Raw genomic sequence first — 17,470 nt, 5'->3', positions numbered from 1 at the left:
CTGGATTTCCTGCCTATTCCCTTCTGATACTGGGAATCTTCAAACTGGGATTTCTGCAAAACCTGGACATTTTGGGAAAGTTACCGGAATTGTTCGAGCCTAGGTGTTGGATGGTCTGTCTCCATCTCATTTGTGTCATCTCCTGAACTTGCAGAAGGGTCTGCTGTAGGGCTGTAGGTGTTTCTTCTCTGGGGGCTTGTTGTACATGTAGGTTGAGTGGCCTTGGTACTCCTCTCCATCTGGGTTCTCCATCATCTGAAGCTTGGCCTCAATCGCATGGATCGTCACACTTGTACTTTGTACAGGAGAGAGGGGAAGAGAGAGAGTGACTGAGAAGGAGAGAATGACAGAGAAGGAGAGAGCGACTGTGAGAAGGAGAGAGCGACTGTGAGAAGGAGAGAGCTGTAGAGGGAGGGAGAGAGTGACTGAGAAGGAGAGCGTTATATAGAGAGGGAGAGAGTAACTGAGAAGGAGAGAGTGACTATGAGGAGAAAGTTAGAGACAAGGAGAGAGTGACTGAGAAGGAGAGAGTTAGAGAGAGGGAGAGAGTGACTGAAAAGGAGAGCGTTAGAGAGAGGGAGAGAGTGACTGAAAAGGAGAGCGTTATAGAGAGGGAGAGAGTGACTGAAAAGGGGAGCGTTATAGAGAGGCAATAGTGACTGTGAGGAGAGCGTTATTCAGAAAGGGAGAGAGTGACAGAAGGAGAGAGTTATAGAGAGAAGAGAGAGTGACTGAGAAGGAGAGAGTTATAGAGAGAGTATAGAGAGAGGGAGAGTGACTGTGAGAAGGAGAGCGTTATAGAGAGAGCGAGAGAGTCACTGAGATGGAGAGCGTTAATAGAGAGAGGGAGAGCGTGACTGTGAGGAGAGTGAGTGAGTGGGGAAGCAAACTAGAGAGTGTGGGGGGAGGAGGGGGAAAAAGGAAACTTTGTTTATCTTTCATCACTTCCTCCACACTGACAGGTCTATGGTTGGTAAGTGTATTTTTGAAGTTTACAGTAAAATACATTCCTAAGGACTCTTCCTAAAAGTCAATCTTAGACATGGTTGTTTCAGTAATAACACTAATAGTATGAATTAGAGATAAGAGGCCATTTGTTTTTATAACAGCTCCTTTCAAAAGGGACTTCCTTGTCAAGCAATTAAAATACTAAACCGAAATGTTTATCTTTTGTAAAATGATGTTTTTTTTGTATTTTACCTCCATTTTCTCCACAATTTGGTGATATTCAATTGCGATCCAATTACGATCTTGTTTCATCACTCCCCAACGGGCTTGGGAGAGGCGAAGGTCGAGTCATATGCGTCCTCCGAAACATGCCCCGCAAACTATGCCTCTTAACACCCGCCCGCTTAACCCGGAAGCCAGCTGCACCAATGTGTTGGAGAAAATACAGTCCAACTGACGACCAAAGTCAGCCTGCAGGCCCCCGGCCCGCAACAAGGAGTCGCTAGAGCGCGATGAGCCAAGTATGAGATATGAGTTCTGAGATATGAGGAGAGGTTTTAGAGAATGAACTGCAACTTCCTCCCACATGACATAGCTGCTGAGCAGAGCAGAGCCTGAACTGGTAACCACAGAGATAGGGAGCAGAGCTTCGAGGTGGGCTAGCTTACTGTCGCACCATGGTTGGACCAGGTAACCAGAGTGGAGCCCGTTTAGCTCAGTCGCACCATGGACCAGGCAGGTAGCGTGTCACTGTTTGTCTGGTGCTGTTTTTGGTCAAATCCACAGGCATTGTGGGGAAGCTGAAAGGCACAGCAATAGAACTGTGTATTAATTCCTCTCAAAACCACCCCTCAACTTCACCCACGTGACTGATGCAATGTGAGCCTGTGGAGAGAAGAACCACAACACACACTTCAGTATACCAGAAATGACTCATATCAGACTTACCAGGTTCAGTAATCAGTTCATGTCCTGGTTTCAAAAAACACAAGTTAGCTTTCTGATCCAGTATGGATGGATGGATGAATGGATGGATGGATGGATGAAAACCTTTATTCCTCAACGTAACATAGAAATAAGTATTACATTGAAAGTAAACACACACCCATAATTGTTTCTCACTAGTCATAATAGACAATGGACATACATTTATATGACCATGACCCTCAAATACTCCCTTCTATTTGGCAAGTCCTTCTATTAGAATGTATCCTATATGTTCCCGGATAGACTAGGGCCACAGGTCTATTTTCTGCATGTGTGATCTGTCTCATATTTCTATCTTCAGATGATTTAGATTAGTGTCTCTTCCCTCCATTATCTGTAAGTACACAGGTTCAGAGGTCAGGCTCAGAGATGAGGCAATCAGTCTCTGAAGTGACGGAAAAATAAAATGATGCCTCGGTTAAAGACAAAGCTGAAGGGGATCTCCAGTACATGGCCTTGGTCAAGGTGACTTGACAAGACAAAGAGAGATCATGACAATCACAAGGAACTGCAATTGCATACAAATCAATAGACTGTATCCTTGAATCAATAGACTGTATCCTTGAATCAATAGACTATATCGTTGAATCAATAGACTATATCGTTGAATCAATAGACTATATCGTTGAATGAATAGACTATATCGTTGAATGAATAGACTATATCGTTGAAGGACCATTACTTGACCATCATGTTAGAAAGGTTCTACTCAGAATGGCTCTCTGAGTCAGACATGGTATATTGATGGTATATGGATGGCATATGGATAGTGTATATATGGCATATTGATGGCATATGGATGGTGTATACAGTTGAAGTCGGAAGTTTACATACACCTTCACAAATACATTTAAACTCAGTTATCCACAATTCCTGACATTTAATCCTAGTCAACATTCCCTGTCTTAGGTCAGTTAGGATCACCACTTAATTTTAAGAATGTGAAATGTCAGAATAATAGTAGAGAGAATTATTTATTTCAGCTTTTATTTCTTTCATATTTATTCCCAGTGGGTCAGAAGTTTATATACACTCAATTAGTATTTGGTAGCATTGCCTTTAAAATTGTTTAACTTGGGTCAAACGTTTCAGGTAGCCTTCCACAAGCTTCCCACAATAAGTTGGGTGAATTTGGCCCATTCCTCCTGACTGAGCTGGTGTAACTGAGTCAGGATTGTAGGACTCCTTGCACACAAACACTTTTTCAGTTCTGCCCACACATTTTCTATGGGATTGAGGTCAGGGCTTTGTGATGGCCACTCCAATACCTTGACTTTGTTGTCCTTAAGCCATTTTGCCACAACTTTGGAAGTATGCTTGAGGTCATTGTCCATTTGGAAGACCCATTTGCGACCAAGCTTTAACTTTCTGACTCATGTCTTGAGATGTTGCTTCAATATATCCACATAATTTTCTTTCCTCATGATGCCATCTATTTTGTGAAGTGCACCAGTCACTCCTGCAGCAAAGCACCCCCACAACATGATGCTGCCACCCCCGTGCTTCACGGTTGGGATGGTATTCATCGGCTTGCAGGCCTCCCCCTTTTTCCTCCAAACATAACGATGGTCATTATGGCCAAACAGTTTTATTTTTGTTTCATCAGACAAGAGAACATTTCTCCAAAAAGTGCGATCTTTGTCCCCATGTGCAGTTGCAAACAGTAGTCTAGCTTTATGGTGGTTTTGGAGTAGTGGCTTCTTCTTTGCTGAGCGGCCTTTCAGGTTATGTCGATATAGGACTCGTTTTACTGTGGATATAGATACTTTTGTACCCGTTTCCTCCAGCATCTTCACAAGGTTCTTTGCTGTTGTACTGGGATTGACTTACACTTTTTATATCAAAGTACGTTCATCTCTAGGAGACAGAACTCGTCTCCTTCCAGAGCGGTATGACGGTTGCGTGGTCCCATGGTGTTTATACTTACCTTCAGGCGTTTGGAAATTGCTCCCAAGGATGAACCAGACTTTTTTTTTTCTCCCCATGATGTCAAGCAAAGAGGCACTGAGTTTGAAGGTAGGCCTTGAAATACATCCACAGGTACACCTCCAATTGACTCAAATTATGTCAATTAGCCTATCAGAAGCTTCTATAGCCATGACATAATTTCTGGAATTTTCCAAGCTGTTTTAAGGCACATTCAGCTTAGTGTATGTAACTTCTGACCAACTGGAATTGTGATACAGTGAATTAAAAGTGAAATAATCTGTCTGTAAACAAAACCTGCAGACCCTCTGTAAACAAAACCTGCGGACTCTCCTTCACTGCAGCCGACGTGAGTAAAACATTTAAACGTGTTAACCCTCGCAAGGCTGCAGGCCCAGACGGCATTCCCAGCCGCGTCCTCAGAGCATGCACAGACCAGCTGGCTGGTGTGTTTACGGACATATTCAATCAAATCTTATGCCAGTCTGCTGTCCCCACATGCTTCAAGAGGGTCACCATTGTTCCTGTTCCCAAGAAAGCTAAGGTAAATTAGCTAAACGACTACCGCCCCGTAGCACTCACTTCCGTCATCATGAAGTGCTTTGAGAGACTAGTCAAGGACCATATCACCTCCTCCCTACCTGACACCCGAGACCCACTGCAATTTGCTTACCGCCCCAATAGGTCCACAGACGACGCAATTGCAACCACACTGCACACTGCCCTAACCCATCTGGACAAGAGGAATACCTATGTGAGAATGCTGTTCATCGACTACAGCTCAGCATTTAATACCATAGTACCCTCCAAACTCGTCATCAAGCTCGAGACCCTGGGTCTCAACCCCGCCCTGTGCAAATGGGTACTGGACTTCCTGACGGGCCGCCCCCAGGTGGTGAGGGTAGGCAACAACATCTCCTCCCCGCTGATCCTCAACACTGGGGCCCCACAAGGGTGTGTTCTGAGCCCTCTCCTGTACTCCCTGTTCACCCACGACTGCGTGGCCATGCACGCCTCCAACTCAATCATCAAGTTTGCGGACGACACTACAGTGGTAGGCTTGATTACCAACAACGACGAGACGGTCTACAGGGAGGAGGTGAGGGCCCTCGGAGTGTGGTGTCAGGAAAATAACCTCACACTCAACGTCAACAAAACAAAGGAGATGATAGTGGACTTCAGGAAACAGCAGAGGGAGCAGCCCCCTATCCACATCGACGGGACAGTAGTGGAGAGGGTAAGTTTTTTAAGTTCCTTGGCATACACATCACGAACAAACTGAATTGGTCCACCCACACAGACAGTGTTGTGAAGAAGGCGCAGCAGCGCCTCTTCAACCTCAGGAGGCTGAAGAAATTTGGCTTGTTACCAAAAGCACACACACTTTTACAGATGCACAATCGACAGCATCCTGTCGGGCTGTATCACCGCCTGGTACGGCAACTGCTCCGCCCACAACCGTAAGGCTCTCCAGAGGGTAGTGAGGTCTGCACAACGCATCACCGGGGGCAAACTACCTGCCCTCCAGGACACCTACACCACCCGATGTCACAGGAAGGCCATAAAGATCATCCAGGACAACAAACCACCCGAGCCACTGCCTGTTCATCCAGAAGGCGAGGTCAGTACAGGTGCATCAAAGCAGGGACCGAGAGACTGTTAAACAGCCACCACTAACATTGAGTGGCTGCTGCAAACATACTGACTCAACTCCAGCCACTTTAATAATGGAAATTGATGATGTAAAAAATGTATCACTAGCCACTTTAAACAATGCCACTTCATATAATGTTTACATACCATACATTACTCATCTCATATGTATATACTGTACTCGATCCCATCTACTGCATCTTGCCTATGCCATTCTGTACCATCACTCATTCATATATCTTTATGTACATATTCTTTATCCCTTTACACTTGTGTGTATAAGGTAGTTGTGGAATTGTTAGATTACTCGTTGGTTATTACTGCATTGTTGGAACTAGAAGCACAAGCATTTCGCTACACTCGCATTAACATCTGCTAACCATGTGTATGTGACAAATAAAATTTGATTTGATGGAAAAATTACTTGTGTCATGCACAAAGTAGATGTCCTAACCGACTTGCCAAAACTATAGTTGGTTAACAAGAAATTTGTGGAGTGGTTGAAAAACAAGTTTTAATGACAGCCTAAGTGTACAGTCGTGGCCAAAAGTTTTGAGAGTGACAAATATTAATTTCCACAAAATTTGCTGCTTCAGTGTCTTTAGATATTTTTGTCAGATGTTACTATGGAATACTGAAGTATAATTACAAGCATTTCATAAGTGTCAAAGGCTTTTATTGATAATTACATGAAGTTGATGTAAGGAATCAATATTTGCAGTGTTGACCCTTCTTTTTCAAGACATCTGCAATCCGCCCTGGCATGCTGTCAATTAACTTCTGGGCCACATCCTGACTGATGGCAGCCAATTCTTGCATAATCAATGCTTGGAGTTTGTCAGAATTTGTGGGGTTTGTTTGACCACCCGCCTCTTGAGGATTGATCACAAGTTCTCAATGGTATTATGGTCTGGGGAGTTTCCTGGCCATGGACCCAAAATATCGATGTTTTGTTCCCCAAGCCACTTAGTTATCACTTTGCCTTATGGCAAGTTTCTCCATCATGCTGGAAAAGGCATTGTTCGTCACCAAACTGTTCCTGGATGGTTGGGAGAAGTTGCTCTCTCATGGCTGTGTTCTTAATCAAAATTGTGAGTGAGCCCACTCCCTTGGCTGAGAAGCAACCTCACGCATGAATGGTCAAGCTTTTTTCCAGATGCCCCAAACAATCGGAAAGGGGATTCATCAGAGAAAATGACTTTACCCCAGTCCTCAGCAGTCCAATCTCTGTGCCTTTTGCAGAATATTAGTCTGTCCCTGATGTTTTTCCTGGAGAGAAGTGGCTTCTTTGCTGCCCTTCTTGACACCAGGCCATCCTCCAAAAGTCTTTGCCTCACTGTGCGTGCAGATGCACTCACACCTGCCTGCTGCCATTCCTGAGCAAGCTCTGTACTGGTGGTGCCCCAATCCCGCAGCTGAATCAACTATAGGAGACGGTCCTGGCACTTGCTGGACTTTCTTGGGCGCCCTGAAGCCTTCTTCACAACAATTGAACCGCTCTCCTTGAAGTTCTTGATGATCCAAAAAATGGTTGATTTAGGTGCAATTTTACTGGCAGCAATATCCTTGCCTGTGAAGCCCTTTTTGTGCAAAGCAATGATGATGGCACATGTTTCCTTGCAGGTACATGGTTGACAGAGGAATAACAATGATTCCAAGCACCACCCTCCTTTTGAAGCTTCCAGTCTGTTATTCGAACTCAATCAGCATGACAGAGTGATCTCAAGCGTTGTCCTCGTCAACACTCACATCTGTGTTAACGAGAGAATCACTGACATGTCAGCCTGTCCTTTTGTGGCAGGGCTGAAATGCAGTGGAAATGTTTTTGGGGGATTCAGTTCATTTGCATGGCAAAGAGGGACTTTGCAATTAATTGCAATTAATCTAATCACTCTTCATAACATTCTGTAGGATATGCAAATTGCCATCATACAAACTGAGGAAGCAGATTTTGTGAAAATTAATATTTGTGTCATTCTCAAAACCTTTGGCCACGACTGTATGTAAACTTCTGACTTCAACTGTAGATGGTTTATGGATGGCATATAGATGGCATATGGATGGTATATAGATGGCATATGGATGGTATATAGATGGCATATGGATGGTATATAGATGGTATATAGATGGCATATAGATGGTATATAGATGGCATATAGATGGTATATAGATGGATATGTAGATGGTATATAGATGGTTTATGTAGATGGTATATAGATGGTATATAGATGGCATATGGATGGTATATAGATGGCATATGGATGGTATATAGATGGCATATGGATGGCATATAGATGGCATATAGATGGCATATGGATGGTATATAGATGGCATATGGATGGTATATAGATGGTATATAGATGGCATATAGATGGATATGTAGATGGTATATAGATGGTATATGGATGGTATATAGATGGTATATGGATGGCATATAGATGGCATATGGATGGTATATAGATGGCATATGGATGGTATATAGATGGCATATGGATGGTATATAGATGGCATATGGATGGTATATAGATGGTATATGGATGGCATATAGATGGCATATGGATGGTATATAGATGGCATATGGATGGTATATAGATGGTATATGGATGGCATATAGATGGCATATGGATGGTATATAGATGGCATATGGATGGTATATAGATGGTATATGGATGGCATATAGATGGCATATGGATGGTATATAGATGGTTTATGGATGGAATATGGACGGCATGTGGTTTTTATTTTTTTATTTCACCTTTATTTAACCAGGTAGGCCAGTTGAGAACAAGTTCTCATTTACAACTGCGACCTGGACAAGACAAAGCAAAGCAGTGCGACACAACAACCACAACACAGAGTTACACATGGAATAAATAAGTGTACAGCCAATAACACAATAGAAAAAAAGAAAGTCTATTTACAATGTGTGCAAATGGTGTGAGGAGTTAAGGCAATAAATAGGCCACAGTAGCGGAGTAATTACAATTTAACAAATTAACACTGGAGTGATAGATGATGAGCAGATGAGGATGTGCAAGTATAAATACTGGTGTGCAAATGAGCAGAAAAGTAAATAAAAACAATATGGGGATGAGGTAGGTAGATTGGGTGGGCTATTTAGATGGGCTATGTACAGCTGCAGTGATCAGTTAGCTGCTCAGTTATGCGATGTTTAAAATTAGTGAGGGAAATATAAGCCTCCAGCTTCAGCGATTTTTGCAATTCGTTCCAGTCATTGGCAGCAGAGAACTGGAAGGCGGCCAAAGGAGGTGTTGGCTTTGGGGATGACCAGTGAGATATATCTGCTGGAGCGCGTGCTATGGGTGGGTGTTGTTATCAAGACCAGTGAGCTGAGATAAGGTGGAGCTTTACCTAGCATAGACTTATAGATGACCGGGAGCCAGTGGGTATGGCGACGAATATGTAGCGAGGGCCAGCCGACTAGAGCATACAGGTCGCAGTGGTGGGTGGTATATGGGGCTTTGGTGACAAAACGGATGGCACTGTGATAGACTGCATCCAGTTTGCTGAGTAGGGTATTGGAGGCTATTTTATGAATAACATCGCCGAAGTCGAGGATCAGTAGGATAGTCAGTTTTAGAAGGGTAAATGGATGGCATGTTGGCAGGTAGCCTAGTGGTTAGCGCGTTGGACTAGTAGCGGAAAGGTTGCTAGATCGAATCCCCGAGCTGACGAGGTAAAAATCTGTCATTCTGCCCCTGAACAAGGCAGTTAACCCACTGTTCCTAGGCCGTCATTGTAAATAAGAATTTGTTCTTAACTGACTTGCCTAGTTAAATAAAGATACAATAAAATAAATAAATATGGCAACATACCAGTTACTTTCCTATTTTTGATTGATCTATCTTATGTGTGTATGTGTGTGTGTGTGGACACAGACTTGTTGTTGTCCAAGGAGTGGGAGACAGGGGACAGGGTGTGCACAGAAGGGGTGTGATTTGGGACTATACAGGATTTCCTTAGTCCACACGGCAGCTGTCTATTGTTAGGGAAAGACCTGGGTCGCTGGAGTTCAAGAGATCACCCCTGGCCCGGCCTAGGAGGTACTGACGGACTGGCTGGCTACACGACTGCCTTTCAGCTAATGTCCTACACGACTGCCTTTCAGCTAATGTCCTACACTACTGCCTTTCAGCTAATGTCCTACACTACTGCCTTTCAGCTAATGTCCTACACTACTGCCTTTCAGCTAATGTCCTACACTACTGCCTTTCAGCTAACGTCCCACACTACTGCCTTTCAGCTAATGTCCTACACTACTGCCTTTCAGCTAATGTCCTACACTACTACCTTTCAGCTAATGTCCTACACTACTGCCTTTCAGCTAATGTCCTACACTACTACCTTTCAGCTAATGTCCTACACTACTGCCTTTCAGCTAATGTCCTACACTACTGCCTTTCAGCTAATGTCCTACATTACTGCCTTTCAGCTAACGTCCCACACTACTGCCTTTCAGCTAACGTCCTACACTACTGCCTTTCAGCTAACGTCCTACACTACTGCCTTTCAGCTAACGTCCTACACTACTGCCTTTCAGCTAATGTCCTACACTACTGCCTTTCAGCTAATGTCCTACACTACTGCCTTTCAGCTAATGTCCTACACTACTGCCTTTCAGCTAATGTCCTACACTACTGCCTTTCAGCTAACGTCATACACTACTGCCTTTCAGCTAACGTCCTACACTACTGCCTTTCAGCTAACGTCCTACATTACTGCCTTTCAGCTAACGTCCTACACTACTGCCTTTCAGCTAATGTCCTACACTACTGCCTTTCAGCTAATGTCCTACACTACTGCCTTTCAGCTAATGTCCTACACTACTGCCTTTCAGCTAATGTCCTACACTACTGCCTTTCAGCTAATGTCCTACACTACTGCCTTTCAGCTAATGTCCTACACTACTGCCTTTCAGCTAACGTCCTACACTACTGCCTTTCAGCTAATGTCCTACATGCTGCCACAGTGCAGCACCCAAAAACAGTCACACCACTGACCAGACCATAGGCAAACATAGTTGCATGCATGACGCTAACATACAGGCTAACTCTGTACAACTTAATGACCTGTATTGGGCTAGCCTTGCACCCTAACTGAGGAAGCCACAATGAATCACTGGCCATGCGTATGCGTGTGTGCGTGTGTGTAAAGGCAAGCATATTCATATTCAATCAATCCCTATCCCAGTCTGTTGTTCCCACATGCTTCAAGAGGGCCACCATTGTTCCTGTTCCCAAGAAAGCTAAGGTAACTGAGCTAAAAGACTACCGCCCCGTAGCACTCACTTCCGTCATCATGAAGTGCTTTGAGAGACTAGTCAAGGACCATATCACCGCCCAAATAGGTCCACAGACGATGCAATCTCAACCACACTGCACACTGCCCTAACCCATCTGGACAAGAGGAATACCTATGTGAGAATGCTGTTCATCGACTACAGCTCGACATTTAACACCATAGTGCCCTCCAAGCTCGTCATCAAGCTCGAGACCCTGGGTCTCGACCCTGCCCTGTGCAACTGGGTACTGGACTTCCTGACGGGCCGCCCCCAGGTGGTGAGGGTAGGCAACAACATTTCCACCCCGCTGATCCTCAACACTGGGGCCCCACAAGGGTGCGTTCTGAGCCCTCTCCTGTACTCCCTGTTCACCCACGACTGCGTGGCCACGCACGCCTCCAACTCAATCATCAAGTTTGCGGACGACACAACAGTGGTAGGCTTGATTACCAACAACGACGAGACGGCCTACAGGGAGGAGGTGAGGGCCCTCGGAGTGTGGTGTCAGGAAAATAACCTCACACTCAACGTCAACAAAACAAAGGAGATGATTGTGGACTTCAGGAAACAGCAGAGGGAACACCCCCCTATCCACATTGATGGAACAGTAGTGGAGAGGGTAGTAAGTTTTAAGTTCCTCGGTGTACACATCACAGACAAACTGAATTGGTCCACCCACACAGACAGCATCGTGAAGAAGGCGCAGCAGCGCCTCTTCAACCTCAGGAGGCTGAAGAAATTCAGCTTGTCACCAAAAGCACTCACAAACTTCTACAGATGCACAATCGAGAGCATCCTGTCGGGCTGTATCACCGCCTGGTACGGCAACTGCTCCGCCCACAACCGTAAGGCTCTCCAGAGGGTAGTGAGGTCTGCACAACGCATCACCGGGGACAAACTACCTGCCCTCCAGGACACCTACACCACCCGATGTCACAGGAAGGCCATAAAGATCATCAAGGACAACAACCACCCAAGCCACTGCCTGTTCACCCCACTATCATCCAGAAGGCGAGGTCAGTACAGGTGCATCAAAGCTGGGACCGAGAGACTGAAAAACAGCTTCTATCTCAAGGCCATCAGACTGTTAAACAGCCATCACTAACATTGAGTGGCTGCTGCCAACACACTGACTCAACTCCAGCCACTTAAATAATGGGAATTGATGGGAAATGATGTAAAATATATCACTAGCCACTTTAAACAATGCTACCTAATATAATGTTTACATGCCCTACATTATTCATCTCATATGTATATGTATATACTGTACTCTATCATCTACTGCATCTTTATGTAATACATGTATCACTAGCCACTTTAACTATGCCACTTTGTTTACATACTCATCTCATATGTATATACTGCACTCAATACCATCTACTGTATCTTTCCTATGCCGCTCTGTACCATCACTCACTCATATATCTTTATGTACATATTCTTTATCCCCTTACACTTGTGTCTATAAGGTAGTAGTTTTGGAATTGTTAGCTAGATTACTTGTTGGTTATTACTGCATTGTCGGAACTAGAAGCACAAGCATTTCGCTACACTCGCATTAACATCTGCTAACCATGTGTATGTGACAAATACAATTTGATTTGATTTGACGAGGTTTCAGAGAGGGACCCTTACCTTTACCTGTGCGTGTACCCAGCGCACCACCAGCTTCTTGGAGAGGGCCAGCTTCCCATTCAGACAATGGATCGCCCACTCTGCTTCCTGGAGATTGGAAAAATAGTACGTGTTTGATCCTCATGAAAATCATAATTTCCCCCATCTGAAACTAGGTCAGTATCATTACATTGTAGTCACTTAGCAGACACTCTTATCCAAGACCTCTTACACAAATCATTATATCATCATTCCTTTTCATAGAGTGATGACAACAGAGACAATAATGGCTGATGATGATGTGTCTGTGTGTGTGTATGAGGCTAATACACATAGTTCCTCTGAATAACACCCAGGGGACTGCCTCCCATCACACTAAACAAGAGATCTCCATCTTACCGTTGGTGGAGCCTTATTAAGTTTGAAACAATATTTTCACGGGGAGAGATGGGAAATGGTCGGCTATATCGTGCCTCTTGTCTATGCCGTCTATAGCTTTTGACTAGCCCTAACTTTTCACGTTCGTGAGCTAATCTTTTCTTGGAATTGAAAGATGTGAAATGGTTGGTTTGGTGTTGTACCTCTTTGGTGTGGAAGTTAACGAAGCAGTATCCTCAGGGCTGGTCCTCCATTGGTCCAGACTTGTGGAACAGGAAGTCAAACTGTTTCACCTTCCCAAACCTCTCCAGCAGCTTCACCAGGTGGTACCTGTACAGGGAGGGAGGGAGAAAAACACAAACAATACTGCGGTTAGAGCATTGGGCCAGTAACCAAACGTTTACTGGTTCGAATCCCCAAGGTGAATTGGTGAAAAATCTGTCAATGTGCCCTTGAGCAAGGCACTTAAACCCAAATTGCTCTGTAAGTCGGTATGGATAAGAGCAGCTGCTAAATTACTAAAATGTCCCCCCCAAAAAATCATGTCTCTCAGTTTTAATTTGCTGTTTCAAAGTACTTAAGTCACTTTGAAGTACCATTTTGTAATCTCCAAACACATGAATGTCATTCTCAATACAGGCCTATATGCCTTTATGAATGTCTACTATCAACTAAGAACATGAGAACATAATTGGTTAATGTTCCTTTGTCACAGACAGTGCTATTCTATTCTTAACATATACATCATCCACCCATGTAACATAACTACAGTATATTAGGCATCCCGGTCAGCTGACCCTGATTAGAATGACAGGTCTCTTAACACCTTTTTAGGCACAGTAAATCTTATATCCACACAATGCAGAGGATACGGCAGCAGGACAATGACAAAATAAAACAGAGGAAGCCTGAATTCCCAACAGACTCTAATTCAAGAAAAACATCCACTACTGCGTGCATTAGGCTAGCTGCCATGCTGCTGTAACCTATAGAATTCGTGGGAAATGTTATGTTATTAGCAATGGGATTCATTCTCACCAACATCCAGGAACCATTAATAATATGAATGGTTAGTGCTATCCCGTTCGGACATCCCTAACCTTAACCCCTACCCTTACCATAACCCTCAGCTTAACCCCTACCATAACCCTAACCTTAACCCTTATCTAAAACATTTCAACTTCAATGTGGTAATGTCAGAGTTGGTACATCCCAAGGATCCCAGATAGCTAGAATCTAATATTAATTATTTGACCATCTGACTGTGAGAAGGTCTAGACTATAGCCTCATTGTGAACACGTTAGGCTAGGAGGAGTCCTCTACAGTGGCACATGCTGTACTAGACCAGCCCGGCCTTGTACGACTCAATAGACTAATTGGATTCATTAGTCATAAACATGGCTAACAATTGTACCAGTGATACAGAGGGCCTCCAGACAGAAGAGTCTCAACATTGTAAGAAGATTACGGCCTACAGTCGTGGCCAAAAGTTTTGAGAATGACACAAATATTAATTTCCAAAGTTTGCTGCTTTAGTGTCTTTAGATATTTTTGTCAGATGTTACTATGGAATACTGAAGTATAATTACAAGCATTTCATAAGTGTCAAAGGCTTTTATTGACAATTACATGAAGTTGATGTAAAGAGTCAATATTTGCAGTGTTGACCCTTCTTTTTCAAGACCTCTGCAATCCGCCCTGGCATGCTGTCAATTAACTTCTGGGCCACATCCTGACTGATGGCAGCCAATTCTTGCATAATCAATGCTTGGAGTTTGTCAGAATTTGTGGGGTTTGTTTGTCCACCCGCCTCTTGAGGATTGATCACAAGTTCTCAATGGGATTAAGGTCTGGGGAGTTTCCTGGCCATGGACCCAACATATCAATGTTTTGTTCCCCAAGCCACTTAGTTATCACTTTGCCTTATGGCAAGTTGCTCCATCATGCTGGAAAAGGCATTGTTCGTCACCAAACTGTTCCTGGATGGTTGGGAGAAGTTGCTCTCTCATGGCTGTGTTCTTAATCAAAATTGTGAGTGAGCCCACTCCCTTGGCTGAGAAGCAACCCCACGCATGAATGGTCTCAGGATGCTTTACGGTTGGCATGACACACGACTGATGGTAGCACTCAACTTGTCTTCTCCGGACAAGCTTTTTTCCGGATGCCCCAAACAATCGGAAAGGGGATTCATCAGAGAAAATGACTTTACCCCAGTCCTCAGCAGTCCAATCCCTGTACCTTTTGCAGAATTTTCCTGGAGAGAAGTGGCTTCTTTGCTGCCCTTCTTGACACCAGGCCATCCTCCAAAAGTCTTTGCCTCACTGTGCGTGCAGATGCACTCACACCTGCCTGCTGCCATTCCTGAGCAAGCTCTTTTTTGGGGATTCAGTTCATTTGCATGGCAAAGAGGGACTTTGCAATTAATTGCAATTCATCTGATCACTCTTCATAACATTCTGGAATATATGCAAATTGCCATTATACAAACTGAGGCAGCAGACTTTGTGAAAATTAATATTCGTGTCATTCTCAAAACTTTTGGCCACGACTATACATACATTCTACACAGCCTACACACTGACGTTTAAAGGGATAATCCATACCCCAGAAATAACAATCATGAAACTGTCAATTTGGCGAAAGCCTATGTTGTATCAGTGGATGAAATAAAACGTAGTGCTGCACTCGCTCTGGGCAAGAGACCAACTGCAAGTTGAACTGGCTCTGGGCAAGAGACCAACTGTAAGCTGAACTGGCTCTGGGCAAGAGACCAACTGTAAGCTGAACTGGCTCTGGGCAAGAGACCAACTGTAAGCTGAACTGGCTCTGGGCAAGAGACCAACTGTAAGCTGAACTGGCTCTGGACAAGAGACCAACTGTAAGCTGAACTGGCTCTGGGCAAGAGACCAACTGTAAGCTGAACTGGCTCTGGGCAAGAGACCAACTGTAAGCTGAACTGGCTCTGGGCAAGAGACCAACTGTAAGCTGAACTGGCTCTGGGCAAGAGACCAACTGCAAGTTGAACTGGCTCTGGGCAAGAGACCAACTGTAAGCTGAACTGGCTCTGGGCAAGAGACCAACTGCAAGTTGAACTGGCTCTGGGCAAGAGACCAACTGCAAGTTGAACTGGCTCTGGGCAAGAGACCAACTGCAAGCTGAACTGGCTCTGGGCAAGAGACCAACTGCAAGTTGAACAGGCTCTGGGCAAGAGACCAACTGCAAGTTGAACTGGCTCTGGGCAAGAGACCAACTGCAAGTTGAACTGGCTCTGGGCAAGAGACCAACTGCAAGTTGAACTAGCTCTGGGCAAGAGACCAACTGCAAGCTGAACTGGCTCTGGGCAAGAGACCAACTGCAAGTTGAACTGGCTCTGGGCAAGAGACCAACTGTAAGCTGAACTCGGTGGGATAGACTCCTAAATTGAGTGAAGTTTGTTTACGGCAATTTTACTGCCAACTAGCGACTTCACATGCTGACATTGATATTATTGTGTGTAGCTACGTTTGCTAGCTAGTGAGCTAGCCAGCCCAGAGAGAGAGACATTGTGGGTTTTGTCAACTTGAGCCTCAACAGATTTCCATAACGATTTTTCTAGCATCCTTGATATAACAAAATGTAATATTTATAAAAAAATATATATTTTCACATATTAGTGTTATTTTACATTGTTTAACACTGTTAATCATAGGAAGTAGTGGTTTACAGGGTGGATTATCCCTTTAAGTAGAAGTGATTATGAGAGTTCTCTCAAACATCCCTACAGTAGCCTAGAACAGAGAGAGAAGTTAAGAAAACAGTAAAGGATATACTGTATGTCTAGTCCGAGCTGTAATATAAATGGGGGAGGAGCAGTCTGAACAAGATGCAGACAATTTCATATGTCCATGTCGACTGTCTGTATTAGTGGGCAGCCTAGCATGCAGTCTGTGCGTAGGAGAGTGTATTTTCTCTGTTATCCAAGCCAAATATCACTGTCCATGCACGTCACGAGTCTGTGCTGCACGCTACTCATTCACGGGGGTCATTATAACAGCATCTCCAGCGTAGACTGGGCATGACCAGATCATGAATAGAAAGGTTACGTTGTCATACAGTCATAATATAACCTTTATATTCATTATCTCTCATGGAATCCTCACTCTAAAACGGGTCGTCGTTGTGTCATAGTCATTTGTGATGCAAGGGTTGACTCACAAACAGCCCTCTGGGTTATATCAGCTGGGCGGGTGGGTCAGGAAATATTGTGTGGATTGAATAAAAATATAGCAATGCCTTGAAAAAAATCCATTAATCTACCATTAATTCATCATTAATCCATCATTAATCTACCATTAATCCATCATCAATCCATCATTAATCTACCATTCATCTGTCACTCATCTATCATTAATTTATTATTCTTGTGAATGCTACGCTACAGGACTGTTTTGCTAGACCAACTGGTAAGTGGTGTCTTCAGTGATATTTTCAAACACTCCCTGACCGAGTCTGTAATACCTACATGTTTCAAGCAGACCACCATAGTCCCTGTGCCGAAGAAAGCGAAGGTAACCTACCTAAATAACTACCGCCCCGTAGCACTCACGTCGGTAGCCATGAAGTGCTTTGAAAGGCTGGTCATGGCTCACTTCAACACCATCATCCCGGAAAACCTAGAC

General features: G+C 44.1%; 1 protein-coding gene across 1 annotated transcript in view; it reads right to left on the bottom strand.

Annotated features, from left to right (window-relative positions):
• Window positions 1-402: 402 nt before the first annotated feature.
• The window catches only part of LOC135563834 (uncharacterized), a 31,428-nt gene continuing 14,360 nt past the window's right edge, over window positions 403-17,470 (bottom strand). The window contains 3 exon segments of the mRNA XM_065007561.1: window positions 403-1,833; window positions 12,455-12,541; window positions 13,015-13,141. Of these exon segments, the coding sequence (XP_064863633.1) occupies window positions 1,777-1,833; window positions 12,455-12,541; window positions 13,015-13,141 (271 nt within the window). The 3' untranslated portion in view covers window positions 403-1,776.

Source organism: Oncorhynchus nerka, linkage group LG22 (assembly GCF_034236695.1).
Source record: "Oncorhynchus nerka isolate Pitt River linkage group LG22, Oner_Uvic_2.0, whole genome shotgun sequence".
In the NCBI taxonomy this organism is placed as follows: domain Eukaryota; kingdom Metazoa; phylum Chordata; class Actinopteri; order Salmoniformes; family Salmonidae; genus Oncorhynchus; species Oncorhynchus nerka.
Note: the sequence above shows the minus strand (reverse complement) of the source record. Positions and strands in the feature narration are given on the sequence as shown.